At 46.1% G+C, this 15,772-nt stretch overlaps 1 protein-coding gene across 2 annotated transcripts in view; it reads left to right on the forward strand.

Annotated features, from left to right (window-relative positions):
* The first annotated feature begins 2,817 nt into the window (after nucleotides 1–2,817).
* FEM1C (fem-1 homolog C) overlaps nucleotides 2,818–15,772 on the forward strand; it is a 62,134-nt gene continuing 49,179 nt past the window's right edge. The window contains exons 1-2 of one of the 2 annotated variants that reach the window (XM_075324994.1): nucleotides 2,818–2,955; nucleotides 6,242–6,939. In XM_075324994.1, coding sequence (XP_075181109.1) covers nucleotides 6,384–6,939 — 556 coding nt within the window. In that variant the 5' untranslated portion in view covers nucleotides 2,818–2,955; nucleotides 6,242–6,383. Of the gene's footprint in view, nucleotides 2,956–2,989; nucleotides 3,193–6,241; nucleotides 6,940–15,772 lie in introns of those variants that run through there. The other variant, XM_075324995.1, reaches the window with a different exon arrangement.

The following is a 15,772-nucleotide window of genomic DNA, read 5'->3' on the forward strand; positions in this document are numbered from 1 at the left end:
GCTAAGCTAGGAGTCAGGTCTCCTTGTGTCTTGTGCCATACTTACCTATCTCCCTTGTAGAGTCGCTCCTGTCTCGCCAACCAGTCCTGACGATTCCCGAACCCCGAACGGTGACTGTCTGCCATCCCGCCAGTCCCTACCATCTCCGATCCCAGGATCCGTGTGGTGACCCACCTTCTTGCTCCATTGGTTCCGGATTCTGCCTGACGTCATCTCGGCCTCCGAACCTGAGCTCCGTCACCCAGACTACCTTCAGAGACTCCGTGGTCCCAGGGACTTCTTCACTCCACTCCTCTGAACGGACTGTCCTGCTACCCGTAGTGCTCCGGCTACCGGGCACCTTGCCCTCGGTGAGGTGTTCAGCCCAGTGGATCCACCTCCTGGGCCTGCCCGTCCACCTGGTCCTAACACGTACTTCAGGAACACTGTCCCCACACAATCTAAAGTCCCTATCTGCATGTCTTTGAAGTGTGGGAGGAAACTGGGGTACCCAGAGGAAACCCACGCAAACACGGGGAGAATATACATCCTTGCAGATGTTGTCCTTGGTGGGATTTTAATCCAGGACCCCAGCGCTGCAAGACTGCAGTGCTAACCACTGAGCCCCCGTGCCACCCCTAATTAATGTTGTAAGCTCAGTTCTGTTCTCATATCTATGCAGTAAGCTCAGTTCAGGCACTGTATTTATGTAGTAAGCTTGGTTCTGTTCCCATATTAATGTAGTAGGCTCAGTTCTGGTACTGTATTTATGTAGTAAGCACGGTTCTGTTGGCGTATCTACGCAGTACGTCCAGTTCTGGTAGTATATTTATGTAGTAGGCTCAATTCTAGTACTGTATTTATGTAGTAAGCTTGGTTCTGTTCCAGTATTCCCACAGTAAGCTCAGTTCTTGTACTATATGTATGTAGTAGGCTCGGTTTTGTTCCCGTATCTAAGCAGTAGGCTCAGTTCTGGTACTGTAGTTATGTAGCAAGCTCGGTTCTGTTCCCATATTAATGTAGTAGGCACAGTTCTGGTACTGTGTTTATGTAGTAAGCTTGGTTCTGTTAGTGTATCTGTGCAGGAAGCTCAGTTCTGGTACTGTATTCATGTAGTAGGCTCAGTTCTGCTACTGTATTTATATGTTAAGCTTGGTTCTGTTCCTGTATATACACACTAAGCTCAAATCTGGTATTGTACTAATGTAGTAGACTCAGTTCTCATACTGTATTTATGTAGTAGGCTTGGTTCTGTTCCAGTATCCCACAGTAAGCTCAGTTCTTGTACTGTATTTATGTAGTAGGCTCATTTCTGGTACTGTAGTTATGTAGTAAGCTTGGCTCTATTCTCGTAATAATGTAGTGGGCTCTGTTCTGGTACTGTATTTATATAGTAAGCTTGGTTCTGTTCCAGTAACCACACAGTAAGGTCGTTCTGGTACTGTATTCATATAGTAGGCGCAGTTCTGCTACTGTATTTATATGTTAAGCTCGATTCTGTTCCTGTAGTTACACACTAAGCTCGGATCTGGTATTGTATTAATGTAGTAGGCTCAGTTCTGGTACTGTATTTATGTAGTAAGCTCAGTTCTGGTACTGTATTCATGTAGTAGGCTTAATTCTGTTTCAGTATCTACACATTAAGCTCAGATCTGGTATTGTATTAATGTAGTAGGCTCAGTTCTGGTACTGTATTTATGTAGTAGGCTTGGTTCTGTTCCTGTATCTGCACACTAAGCTCAGATATGGTACTGTATTTATGTAGTAGGCTCAGTTCTTGTACTGTATTTATGTAGTAAGCTCAGTTCTGGTACTGTATTCATGTAGTAGGCTTGGTTCTGTTTCAGTATCTACACATTAAGCTCAGATCTGGTATTGTATTAATGTAGTAGGCTCAGTTCTGGTACTGTATTTATGTAGTAGGCTTGGTTCTGTTCCTGTATCTGCACACTAAGCTCAGATATGGTACTGTATTTATGTAGTAGACTCAGTTCTCGTACTGTATTTATGTAGTAGGCTCAGTTCTGGTACTGTATTTATGTAGTAGGCTCAGTTCTGGTACTGTTTTTATGTAGTAGGCTTGGTTATGTTCCAGTATCTACACATTAAGCTCAGATCTGGTACTGTATTTATGTAGTAGGCTCAGTTCTCGTACTGTATTTATGTAGTAAGCTCGGTTCTGTTCCCGTATTATTGCAGTAGGTAAGGATGAGAGAACCTGTACTGTAAGGTTAGGATTTGTACTTAACACAGACTTTAAAAAACTGAGCGTCCCAGTTCAGAGTTCGGGTGCTGTAGTATGCTAACCACTGGATCGGGTGTTGGTGTGCTTGTGTACGCTCGGTGCCCAGTTCAGGTTCTGTATTTATGTAGTGGGCTCGGTTCTGTTCCCCTATGTCCCAGCTATTTTTTTTTTAACCTTTTTCTTCAGCTGTGTTTATGCAGGGGTCAGAGATAAGCAGGCTAAAGGTGGTCTACCACAACTCGAGGGCCACCCCTCCCCCTAGACCAATATTTGCCAGCCAGCCCCAGCCAGTGCCACGCAGCACAGGTCACCTAGGCGTCTACCACTACGTGACTGGAAGTTACTCACATTCCAGCACTATTGTGTCACTCACTCTCCGTTACGTCACTCATCATAAACCACGCCCACTCCACACCTCCGTCCCCTACACCATTGTCCTCTCCCTCCACCCAGACGCTCGACGACGTTGTTAGCTCAACCTAACTTAGACGCCTGAACGTCGTGATGCGAAGAGAACAATGTTGATCTTTCCGCCCCGCCCCTTTGTTATGATTGGCTACATTTTGTCCTGTTGATGACTAACGGGCTCTAGCAAGTTAGGTGGAGTCCCTATCAGACGGAGGAGAGCCCCGCCTGCCCCGTCACACCGGCAGCTCGGCTGCAGCGGCTTCTGCAGGGCGCACAACGTCCCGGGAGGAGATCAGGGACAGACAGCTGTAACCATGGCCGCGGTAAAGACTCCCTGCCCTCAGTCCATGTGGTGAAAGCTGCGTAGCGACGGCTGCACCCCTCACTTCCGTCCGTATACACAGAGAATGTGTGTCACCGCGAGTGTGTGCGGGCTGCCCAATGCGGCACTCGTGGACGTGACCTTCCGCGCTGTGAGAGGCTTCCTGCCCCGCTTCCGTCCTGTGCTCGTGTGTGGACGTTACTCCGGCTGCTGGGGCAATGTCCGGCGCCGCCATTAGGTGTGTGTGTGTATATGTGAGTACAGTGTGTGTGTATATATATAGTATAGTATATGAAATGTGTGTGTATGATCTCAAGCTGATGTGGTGGCTTGGAGGTTAGCATTGTTGCTTGTTGGAAACCTGTGTTCAAATCCTACCTAGGAGATATATAGTACACATCAGTAGTGTGTGTATGTATATATGTGTGTGTGTGTGTATATATATATATATATATATATATATATATATATATATATATATATATATAATCACAGTAGAAGCGTATTCCATTGTAATCTGTAATTTCCTCCCTGCAGTGTTTTGGGGGACCCCTCTGCCGTGTTACAGCTGTGTTCCCTATTTCCTGGACCCACAAGTCTCCTTATTTTACCTTGGTAGAGGGGTTTTCTGGCTTCTCCCCGTTACATACCGTTCTTCGCCATGACAGTACTTTTGCTACATTTTTTTTTATTGGATCATGTGAACATACTAATGTTAGTTGGATATTCAGAATGGCGGGGGCTGAGTGCTGGGCCCCCCAGGGATGAGGTTCTTTGAACCTCAGAATCGGGTGCTGCAGAGCATGCTGGGGTGCTGGTTCTTGGCTCCATTAGTTGTGTGATTTTCCTGGAAATAACTGAGCGCTGGTGGTCTCAGCTGTCAGCCCCCCCCAGAGATCAGGAAGTTATGCCTTATCCAGGGAGTAGGGTACGGTGTATAATCTTTGGAATACCCCTTTAATTGATTGTTTACAGTGACTTCTGTGCTGGAAATATTGACCAAGATCTTTTCCTTCCATAAAGTCCAAGTCTGAATCATGTAGAAACTGATGAGATGATGCCTTGTGAAATCTTCCTCGCTGCCCATTTTTCCTCAGCTCTTGTTTACTTCTCCTGTGACGTCGCTTCCCTCCATCTCAATACCCTGAGTGGTCTCAGCAGTGCCTTCTGTACTCGCTGGTATCAGTAATATTGGCTGGTGGGTCTTGTGATTGAGAGGGGGGGGGGGGGTTCACAGTGATAGGGAGCTGAATAGGTGGCGTGGACTTTTTTTTTTTTTCATTTTTTTTTTTTTCCAATTTAAAGTTTTATTGAGTTTTAAAGAATACATTAAAGGAACATGGATCCATGTTATAACTGACACTGCGAAACCAAAGTCTGAGACACAACACATTCGCAAACGTCATGACAGTATTTTTTTTTTTTTTATTTACTGGATATAAGGTATACTCTTGTCACCTTCATATGTAATCTGCTGGGGTTCCCTGAGTATTACGGTAGAATTGCATTAGACAATCATGAATAATATTTGTCTGTTTTTCATCAGTTGCTCATACAAATCTATGGGTCTGTGAAAATCTCAGCACACAGAGGACATCCATTCACTTTGTTTTTAAACATTTTAATGATTTTGGTTTTTTAGGGGCGGGGGGGCATATGAGAAAATCACTGATGGTAAAACTGGACACAATGATTAAATCCTGGTAAAGATCTGATCTTGATCTGAGTGATGGGGATCTATCTTTTTTTTTTTTTTTTTTTTTTTTATATGTACTTTTAAAAAGTGAAGGGTAGGTTCACATGATATGAATTTGTGGAGGAATCTGCAGTGAAATTCCAGAACAAAGTACAGCACTGTATACCAGGCCGAATATCTACATGTAGGGTTGCCCTGTCTGTATCTGGAACAAAATGTAGATTTGGGAAACGGTTCAGGACTGGTCCCCGGCTGTACCATATAACGTCTGCTGTTCTGGCCTCCTTCCCTTATGATGTATTTACGCAAAAATAGGGAGATTCCTATCATTCCTGTAGATAAATCTGCAGGTCCAGTATCTTCTCAGGATAGTCCAAAATGTATTTTTCAGATGTGCAAACTCTTAAGACAAATCTTATGTAGAGCTGGAGACATTATAATACTGAATACAGCAGTCGTACAATCCGGTCTATAAATTAAATGGATTATCCTCCCAAAACTCAGTCCAATAGCACTCTACTATAGGTAACAAGTATTCTGAGCTGAACCCCCTCAGTTATACCCATCCCCATTGTTTACCCTCATGGGGTGATCCCATGTAATTTGGTGAGCCTAGTACCTTCGGCCAGAAGAACTGATACATATGTGCTCATATTGGAGCATATTTCTTCCAATTTTGTCTTTTGCTTAAAATTTAAAGGGAACCTGTCACCACTTTTTTGGCCTATAAACTGCGGCCATCACCGGGCTCTTATATATAGCATTCTAACATGCATGTATATAAGAGCCCAGGCCAGGGGTATAACATAAAAACACTTTATAATACTTACCCAACGGTCATGCTATGGGCCTTATGGGCGTCTCCAATGCCGGCGCCGCCTCTTTTGTCCATCTTTGTTCTCCTGCTTCTCTAGCCGCGGTGCATGACGGGTCCGACGTCATACACACTCGCCGGCAGTCAGGTCCTGAGTACGCACACTTTGATCTGCCATGAGTAGGGGAGATCAAAGTATTGTAGTGCACCTGCGCAGGACCGGCGAGTGTGTATGACGTAGCCGCGTAATGCACACAGGCTTCAGAAAGAGGACGAAGATGGCCAAATGAGGAGGCGCTGGCACCGGACAACGGAGACGCCCATAAGGCCCACAGCGCGACTGTTAGGTAAGTATTATAAAGTGTTTTTTATGTTATACCCCTGGCCTGGGCACTTATATACAGCATGTTAGAATGCTGTATATAAGAGCCCGGTGGTGGTGGCCGCAGCTTATAGGCCAAAAAAGCGGTGACAGGTTCCCTTTAAGAATGCCTTTTTGGTGGGTTTGCCATGACAATGCTCCGTTCCTCAGGGTTTCCCATTTACAGTCTCTGTTTTTCACATGGAGTAGCGGCCAAATTTCCAGAAAAGCTTTATTCTGAAATTGGCCATTGGGTACATGGAGGCGGCTTTTCGTGATTGTATTTGTAATGCGTTTGTATTGACGTATCTTAGTATTGTGTAACTCTATGGTTGTGCTATTACATAACGACCTGTAATGGATGTTAATGGCGTTCCACTAAACACACTAATTCCTTATTTCTGTTTTCTCTTCAGCTTTATGCGTCTGTGAGTCCCTATTTATGCTTCTCCTGAGACAACAGGCAGGACCTTGTTCATTTCTCTTGTGCCTTTTTTGGAAAATTCTGGCCGTCGTTGAAACAGACTTTGGTCTCTTCTAACACAAACGAGTATTTGCATGAGAGCGACCATGGATCTCAAGACGGCAGTTTTTAATGCTGCTCGTGATGGCAAGCTGCGCCTTCTTTCCAAGCTGCTGGAAAACAAGGCCAAAGACGAAGTGGTTTTGTTAATGTCCGAGAAAACCAATGGAGCTACACCCCTTCTAATGGCAGCTCGATATGGCCACCTGGATATGGTGGATTACCTGCTGGATCAGTGCAGTGCCTCTGTGGAAATCGGGGGATCTGTTAATTTTGATGGCGAGACTATAGAAGGAGCACCGCCTCTCTGGGCAGCCTCTGCAGCCGGTCACCTGAAAGTTGTCCAGTCGCTTTTGGATCATGGCGCTTCTGTGAACAACACAACCCTTACTAATTCTACTCCATTAAGAGCAGCCTGCTTTGACGGGCATCTGGAGATTGTGAAGTATTTGGTAGAGCACAAAGCTGACTTGGAAGTAGCCAACCGGCACGGGCACACTTGTCTGATGATCTCCTGCTACAAAGGTCACAAGGAGATAGCTCAATTCCTGCTCGAAAAAGGAGCCGATGTTAATAGGAAGAGTGTGAAAGGTAAATGTTTCATCACAGCCATATGTCTCCTAAATCTATACACTGCATAGGGGGAGGGGCCTTATTTGTAAATGTATTCGGGTGAATAAGTAGTTTCTCATTTCTTCACAAATATGAAGAATTTCCTTGCTCTCTTACCAAGTTATTCTGATCGGCATGTCCTCTGCTGTCACGTATCGGCCATCTGAGTTTTCTTATTTTGCATATGTAGGCTAGGTGTTGGTTTTGGGGGTTTTATGCTGATAATCCTATGTATGGTATAGGTTTTAGTTTAATTTTACAGTTGCTGTATTAAGAGAAGAAACAACCTTTAAAATATCTCATAACTAGTCAATCCAGGAACAGGAAAATCACTTAGTACAGTAGAAGAAAAAGCTAGCTGTATATATGTTGATGCTGCATATTGCTCTTTGTTTATTTTTTATTTTTTTTGTGTTTGCCCTTTTATTTGCACCTCCTTGACCCGCAGGCTCCTACAACAGGGAATGTCCTTGTGTATTCTCCTGCAGGTACAATCGCCCATTGTTCAGTTCTCTTAATTACTGGGTTGGTGGAAGTGGCACTGTGCTGGCACTTCTGAAATCTAGAAGCTGTGCCGCTTATGTGCCGAGAACATTAGTTTTCCTCTTGACATTGCAGTGACATAGAAATTCCAATATTGTTATATAACGCAGTCAGATTTATAATTGCCCTAAAAAGCTTACTAATGATTTATAGACAAAAGGTGTAATTTCCATCTGTGGATTCATCATTCAGGATTGCAGAACGATCGCATAACAGTGGTATTATGTATCACCTTCTCCTGACAGATCCAATGCTACAGATACTTGGAAGATGTGGAGACTAAAATGGCCATAGTCAATGGGCCTAGAAGCCAGCATGTCATGTTTGTGTGGTTTATTGCTTGGCCACTAGGTAAAAGTTAATTATTTTAAGTTCGTCTGAGGCCACGTGCATACCTTGAGTATTCGATTTATTTATTTATTTTTTTATTTTTTTTTTTTACCTCCAGTATTTGTAAGACTTAATCAGGCGTGGAACAGTCAAAGGAGAAGTATAATAGGAACTTGGGCACCACTTTTGCATTTTATTTATTTTCTCACTTCTGGTTTTGGCCTAACTGGCTAAAAAAGATCCATTTATGCTTTCATGGCTCTCAGCGTTTTTGTTAAGTTGTTTACTGGAACTGATGTTTGTTATCCAGGTCCTGATATATAAATGGGATCTTCAGTAACGTTTTCCCTTGTTGGCAGTAGATGAACCCTTTTCCATAGCTTCTTTTTAAACTGTTTACTGGTTCCAGCACCTCATTTATTGGCTTATGGTGCAGTAAGGACTGTGTAGCTTTCCCTCCACAAAAAGTTTGAGGTTTTGGCTTTCATCCACAGTAATCTCTAAAGAAATTAGTTGATCTAATCTTTGTATATTAAAAGGGTTGTCTAGGTAAAAAAAAAAGCTGCTTTTGTCCAAAACGCTGCACAGCACTTGTCCACAGGTTGTGTGTGGGATGGCAGCGTGAATTCCAGATACAGCCCATAGACAGGTGTTGGGTAGTTTGCCTGAAGCAGAGATCTATTTTCCAGTCCCATACAACATCCTTAAAGGGGTTTTCCCACGAACAACATTCATTTTAATGTTTATTTTAATCAAGAGATCATAGAATAAGTTCCACAACTGGATGTGTTTAGAAAAATATGTTCCTGTGCTGAGACGTAATAATGTATAGACATTACTTCATGGGATCACAGATTATTCTTTCTATGAGGTAAAATATTTTTTACAAACAAAAAAATAGGAAGGGAAATGCTTTACCAAAAAAAAACAAAACCAGTATCTGCTATGATCCCATGCTGTAATGCCTTTGTACTCTTGCTTCCTCCCCGGCCCAGGAGAGATGGTATGATCAGACGAGGTCTCTGTGCAGTCACACGGCCATTACACAGTGCATAGCAGGGTCACACTTATAAGTTCTCAACACATCTAAGGGTATGTGCCCATGATCAGGATCCTCTGCGTCCTGACCTGCGGGGCCGTGAGTCTCTTCTGCAGGAGACCACAGCTGCCCGCTCCCACTATCGGGCTATGTGCCCACGTTGCGTTCTATTCCACAGCGTATAGTCACTGCATGTGCGTCTCAGAACGCAGCCGAAAAGCTGCGTTCTGAGACACATTGTATCTGCAGAATTCCTGCTGAATTCATGTGTTCTAGATGCTTCCAGAACACACATTTTTGACAGTGCAGTTTCACTCGGCTGTGCTGCATCCCTATAGACTTGCAGCAGAGCAGAGTGCGACCATACTGTTAAAAAGCACGGCTGGCCGCGAGACACTGCCGCGCGATCAGAATGAACTCGGGATGAACTTCACCCGACTTCATTGTGATTGCGCGGCTCTGTGCGTGTGCCGCGGCTTGATTTTCGATCACAGATGAAGGACTCACCGGAGACCGCAAATCCCCTGAGTGACTGCAGTGAGCTGCGCGATCAGCTGTGCTGTCACTCAGGTTACCCGCGGCCAGCTCGAGTCCTCCACCCGAGACCTGTGGGCGCGGGTAGCCTGAGTGACGTCTCCGCTGACAGGGTGACTCACTTCAGTTGCTGCGTGGAGCTGACAGGAGCAGCGGTGTTCTACGGCCGCTCCTGTCAGTTTCATGTAGCAGAGCTGGATGCGTCGTGGGACCTCGTGAGGATTACACCGGACCCGGGTGTTTGGGGATTTTAATAGGGTGGGTTTTTTTTTTGTTTTTTTTTTGTCTTTTATTTCAAATAAAGGATTTTTTTTTTTTTTTTTCGGTGTATGTGTTTATTTACTTTCACTTACAGGTTAATCATTGGGGGTGTCTCATAGACGCCTGCAATGATTAACGTGGGACTTTGTGGCAGCTATGGGCTGCCATTAACTCCTTTTTATTACCCAGATTTCCACCGCACCAGGGCAATTCTGGATGAGCCGGGTAGAGTCCCGGGACTGTTGCATCTAATCGATGCGGCAATTCTGGGTGGCTGCTGGCTGATATTTTTAGGCTGGGGGCTCCCCATAACGTGGGGCTCCCCATCCTGAGAATACCAGCCTTCAGCCATGTGCCTTTATCTTGGCTGGTATCAAAATTGGGGGGGGGCGCCGCAGTGTAACAGCCACGCCAGTGTTCTGTCAGTGATTAGTGAGTTTCAGAGAGGAGGGAGAGGGATACACCGAAATTGCAACCAAAACGCACAAAAGAAGTGACATGTTGCTTTTTAGAACGCAGCATCTTGGCAGCAGCCGAAACGCTGCGTTTTAAAACGCGTTGTGCACATGGATTATGCACAATCTTCATAGATTGTGCTGGGGACGCAGGATGCATACAGTTACACTGCAGTGCAATATGCAGCGTAACTGCATGCAAATACGCAACGTGGGCACAGAGCCTCTGGGTTTGGGCCGCTGTGGTCTCTCGCTTGTGTTCACCCTACGGAGGATGCTTGTGACTCCGCAGCAGAAAATTGACATGCTGCAGCTCAGGTAAGCCACACCGCAGGTCAGCTTTTGCTGTGTGCAGTACACGCACAGTGGGCATGGGATTTCTAGAAATCCCATCCACTGTGCTTGTTCTGTACAACGCAGCGATTTGGATACAGCAAAAACACGCACCATCCAAAACGCTGCAAACACAGATTGTGGGCATGCAGCCTAATAGTATAAATTATTATTCTAAGATTTATTGAATAAAATAAAGTTGTGTTCTTGGGAAAACTCATTTAAGTGATACAATTAAGTGTATCCTTGAGAATATTCACACTTCTTAGCACATTATATACCGTATTTTTCGGATTACAAGACTCACTTTTCCTCCCAAAGATGTAGGAGGAAAATGAGAGGTGCGTCTTAAAATCCGAATATATCTTTACCTGGGAGTCCTGTCTGTGCGGCGGGCGGCTGCCGGGTGCCTGTGCTTGCGGGCGGGCGGCTGCCGGGTGCCTGTGCTTGCGGGCGGGCGGCTGCCGGGTGCCTGTGCTTGCGGGCGGGCGGCTGCCGGGTGCCTGTGCTTGCGGGCGGGCGGCCGCCGGGTGCCTGTGCTTGCGGGCGGGCGGGCCGCCGGGTGCCTGTGCTTGCGGGCGGGCGGGCCGCCGGGTGCCTGTGCTTGCGGGCGGGCGGCTGCCGGGTGCCTGTGCTTGCGGGCGGGCGGCCGCCGGGTGCCTGTGCTTGCGGGCGGGCGGGCGGCCGCCGGGTGCCTGTGCTTGCGGGCGGGCGGGCGGGCCGCCGGGTGCCTGTGCTTGCGGGCGGGCGGGCCGCCGGGTGCCTGTGCTTGCGGGCGGGCGGGCCGCCGGGTGCCTGTGCTTGCGGGCGGGCGGGCCGCCGGGTGCCTGTGCTTGCGGGCGGGCGGGCCGCCTGCTGGCTTGCCACTCTGTGCGTGCGGGCGGCTGTACAGCAGGTTACCCACTTTGTCCGCGGTCCCAGTTTCAAATGATGGCGCCGGGAGCGGGCGCGTGTGCAGAAGGAGCTCTTGGATGAGAGCTAAATCTGCGCATGCGCCGCTCCAGGCGCCATTATTTGAACCGGGACCGCGAACACTGGGACACTCACAGCACTGGCCTGCTGCACGACTCTGCCGCCACCACGGACCCTGCGGCTCCTGCCACCACGGACCCCGCGGCCACTGACCCGCCGCACCTGCCAGCACATCTGCCTCCTGTGACCCCGCTTCACCACCACTGCTGCCCCCTCCGGTAAGAGAACACCGGAGTATGAGACTGACCCCATTTTTCATTTTTATTTTTACCTTTTTTTTTTTTTTTTTTTTTTTTTCTTTTCTGTAAAGATTTTCGTACCAAACATTTGTTACAAGCAGTCAGTGCAGGAAGGTGACTGCTTCCCATTATTGCAACATGTACTTCTAGGCCTCCTTCATACTTCTGTAATTTGTGCACCATGTAGTCAAGATGACAGTAGATTAGCACAAATAAACGCATTGGTGAAGAATCGTCCGTATTGTCAGACGTGCTCCTTCTGACTGTCTTTCTGCATACTGGGGCACTGTGTATCTTTGGTGACAAAATCAGTAAACATTTGTGTGTAGATCCAACCCTCAAGAATACATCTAACCAGTCTGGGCAGGACTCGAAGCTTCTGTTTATTGCTGCAAGCAGTTAGAGAACATAGACTGTAGTGACATCACTCATTAATGAGCATTCACGGAGCGCCAGGACTTGTCCATGTGACAGTATGGTGTCCTGCATTCCTATCTGCACTGTTCTTGGCCCTCGGATTTGCCAACTCCCATAATCCGGGGTGAAATATATACAGCGTGTGAGCAGGGTCAGCGTTCATGTTCTTGCAAATGAGCCTTAGTTTATATATACACTATGTTCTATAAATGCCCAAGGATAAACTGTACAAATTAAATTTCAAGAGTGGTTCATACAGAAGTGTTGTGTGTGTTTGTTTTTTTTTTTGTTTTTTTTTTAAACTGCGTTGTAATTTGCTCCAGTATTCCTTTTCTCGCAAACTCCATGCTGAAAGGGCTGATTCATCAATCCCCACTCTACATGCACTTAGAGTAAACTGTTAGGCTAAGTTCACACAGTGCGTTTTTCGGGTGCGTTTTTGCTCAGAAAACTGCATGACTTTGCTTCCCCAGCAAAGTCTGATTTTTTATTTTTGCTGTCTGCTCACAGCGTTTTTTTTTTTTTTGTTTTTTTTTAGCTGCGTTTTTGTGGTGCACACACAAACGCAGCATGTCAATTATTTTTGCATTTTCCACCCATTGAGTTCAATGAGATGTTCAAAAAAGCAATGAAAAACGCAAATTGTAAATATAGCTGCGTTTTAGTGCGTTGCTATAACTAAAAACGCAGCTATAAATGCAAGCGGTGGGTAGTACAGTGACATGAAGAGGATTCTTTCTGTTAGTAAACACAGAAGCGTGAATCCTCCCGGTACCGCCACCGTTGCCTCCACCTCCCGTAGGGCGGCATGTCTGCTCCCGTGCAGCGCCATGGCCGGGCGGGAGATGGAAGCAGCTGCGAAATCAAAACGTGAACAGTAGAAAAAAAAATGTCATACTCGCCTGTCTGCAGACTCCCGCTGCCATGTCCGCTCCCAGCTCCTCTCCCGGTACCGCGGCTTCGGCTGTGTGCAGACTTCTGATAGCTGCAAGACCTAGCGGTGATCACCTGATGCGGCACCTGACGCGTCGGTCTCGCGGTGATGCCGGCTTTTTACCGCCCGGCCGGCTTCAACTATCAGCTGACGCAGTCAGGAGACCGCTTAACTGATTACCGGCAGCTCCTGCAGCGATCGGACGGGAGTCCGCACAAACGTGTGTAAAACTTTTTTTTTTTTTTTTTTTTTTTTTTTTTTGATAACCAGCTTTTATACAATATCAGCTGCTGGGTGATGTGATTCACATCCTTAAACCTGACATCATCTGATCGGTATGCCTTCCAGCAAACCGATCAGATGATATTGGATCCGGATTGGATGGCACGGGACCCTTGACCCAGGATTACTGCGGAGGGGAGGGGGGGGGGGGTCTTTATTTCAATAAAGATGGAGTCACTAATTTGTGTTTTATTTCTAATAAAATTTATTTTTGTGTTTGTTTTTTTTTTTTTTTGTTTTTTTTATCTTTACTAGAAATTCATGGTGGCCATGTCTAATATTGGCGTGACACCATGAATTTCGGGCTTAGGGCCAGCTGATATACAGCTAGTCCTAACCCAATTATTACCCAGCGAGCCACCGGCATCAAGGCAGCTGGAAGAACATGGCGTTTCTATGAAAGCGCCATTTTCAAGGGTGGCTGCGGACTGCAATTCGCAGCTGGGGTGCCCAGAAAGCTTGGGCACTCTGCACTGCAGATTCCAATCCCCAGCTGCCTAGTTGTACCTGGCTTGACTCAAAAATTGGGCGAAGCCCACGATTATTTTTTTAAAAAATGTATTTCATGCAATTCATGAAATAAAAATAAAACAAACAAAAAAAAACAAAAGGGGCTTCCCTATATTTTTGGTTCCCAGCCGGGTACAAATAGGCAGCTGGATGTGGGGCGCAGCCTGTACCTGGCTAGCATACAAAAATATGGCTAAGCCCATGTCATTTTTGGGGGGGGGTGGGGGGGACAAAACTCCTGCATACAGTCCTGGATGGAGCATGCTGAGCCTTGTCCCGGCTGGACTCAAATTGGGCGAAGCTCACGTCATTTTTTTTTTTAACATTTTTTCATGAAATAATTTAAAAAAAAAAAAGGGCTTCCCTATATTTTTGGTTCCCAGCCGGGTACAAATAGGCAGCTGGGGGTTGGGGGCAGCCCGTACCTGCCTGCTGTACCCGGCTAGCATACAAAAATATGGCGAAGCCCACGTCGTTTTTTTTGTTTGGGGGGGGGCAAAGAAATCCTGCATACAGTCCTGGAAGGAGGATGCTGAGCCTTGTAGTTCGACAGCTGCTGTCTGCTCTCCTGCATACACTATTGGATGGAGGATGCTGAGCCTTGTAGGTCTGCTCCCCCTGACTCTCCCTCAAGCATACAGTCCTGGATGGAGCATGCTGAACCTTGTAGTTCTGCAGCTGTCTGCTCTCCTACATACACTGGTGGAGAATAAAGAACATATGGAAGAAGGAAATGACATCAGACTTTTTTTTTTTTTCAACAGTCTTTAATGACATTGTTCACTGAGAAAAGATGCATAAAAACAGTGAGCAAAAACGCGCATTGCACTGCAGCGTAACTGTGCTGGGGACGCAGGACGCATGCAATCTATGAAGATTGTGCATAATCCATGCGCATGTTGCGTTTTAGAACAGTTATTTGCATGCTGCCAAATCGCTGCATTCTAAAAAGCAACATGTCACTTATTCCGTGTACTTTGGATGCAGCTCCCGCTCTGTCTATGGTGGAGGCTGCATCCAGAGTGCATGAAATCGGCTTTTCACTGCATTCATTACGCAGTGTTTCTACAGTGATTTTTGACGCCACATGTGCTGTCAAATCGCTGCAGAAATTTATGCAGGGACTCGAGGCAACGTGTGCACATACCCTTAGGCTATGTGCCCACGCTGCGGATTTTCCGAAAATCAGCAGCGGCACTTCCAAGCCATTTCAATGGCATTTTGGAAATGCTGTGTCCATGCTGCGGATTTTTCCGCGGCGGATTTGCCGCGGATTTTGATCCGGAAAAATCTGCAGCATGTTAATTATTGTTTCGGATTTTGGTGCAGATTTTGGGTATAGAATGGGGAAAAAAAAAAATCCGCTGCAAATTCGCAGTAAATCCGCGGCAAAAATAAGGTGCGGATTTGCCGCGAAAGTCGCGGATTTTCATGCAGAAAAATCCGCAGGTACATTCTACCGTGGACACATAGCCTTATGCCGGTTGTAGTGCAGTTTTGTCACAACTGCAATAAAATCCCGATGCCAGCAAAGGCAGAGAACCCTGAAGTGCTGTGCACATGAGGCATGTGTTTTTTGTTTTTATTTTTCGCTTTGCAGATTTAGCGCAGAGGATAATCTGCAGCATGTCAATTCTTTCAGCGTTTTTGCATGCTCATTTGAAAGCAGTTTAAAGGAACGCTGCATAAACTTGTATTTTAGCACTGCGTTTTCCTTGCCATGAGATGCAGAAATTCTCCACCCAAATACTCATGTGCACATACCCCAAGTCTAGTAAATATCTGTACTTCTGGGTTAGCGTTTTTGCTCCCCTCCCCCAGACTCAGACACCACTATTTATAAACTCCTAGTCCGACCATGGGGGAGGGGAGCAAAGAAGCTCAGAAAGGGGTTGTCTGGAGTAAAAAAAAAGATTTGCCTGTCCCTGTAATTGGCACCTTTTTTAGGCCCTTTTTTTATAAT

The sequence above is a fragment of the Anomaloglossus baeobatrachus genome, chromosome 1, assembly GCF_048569485.1.
Source record: "Anomaloglossus baeobatrachus isolate aAnoBae1 chromosome 1, aAnoBae1.hap1, whole genome shotgun sequence".
Classification (NCBI taxonomy): domain Eukaryota; kingdom Metazoa; phylum Chordata; class Amphibia; order Anura; family Aromobatidae; genus Anomaloglossus; species Anomaloglossus baeobatrachus.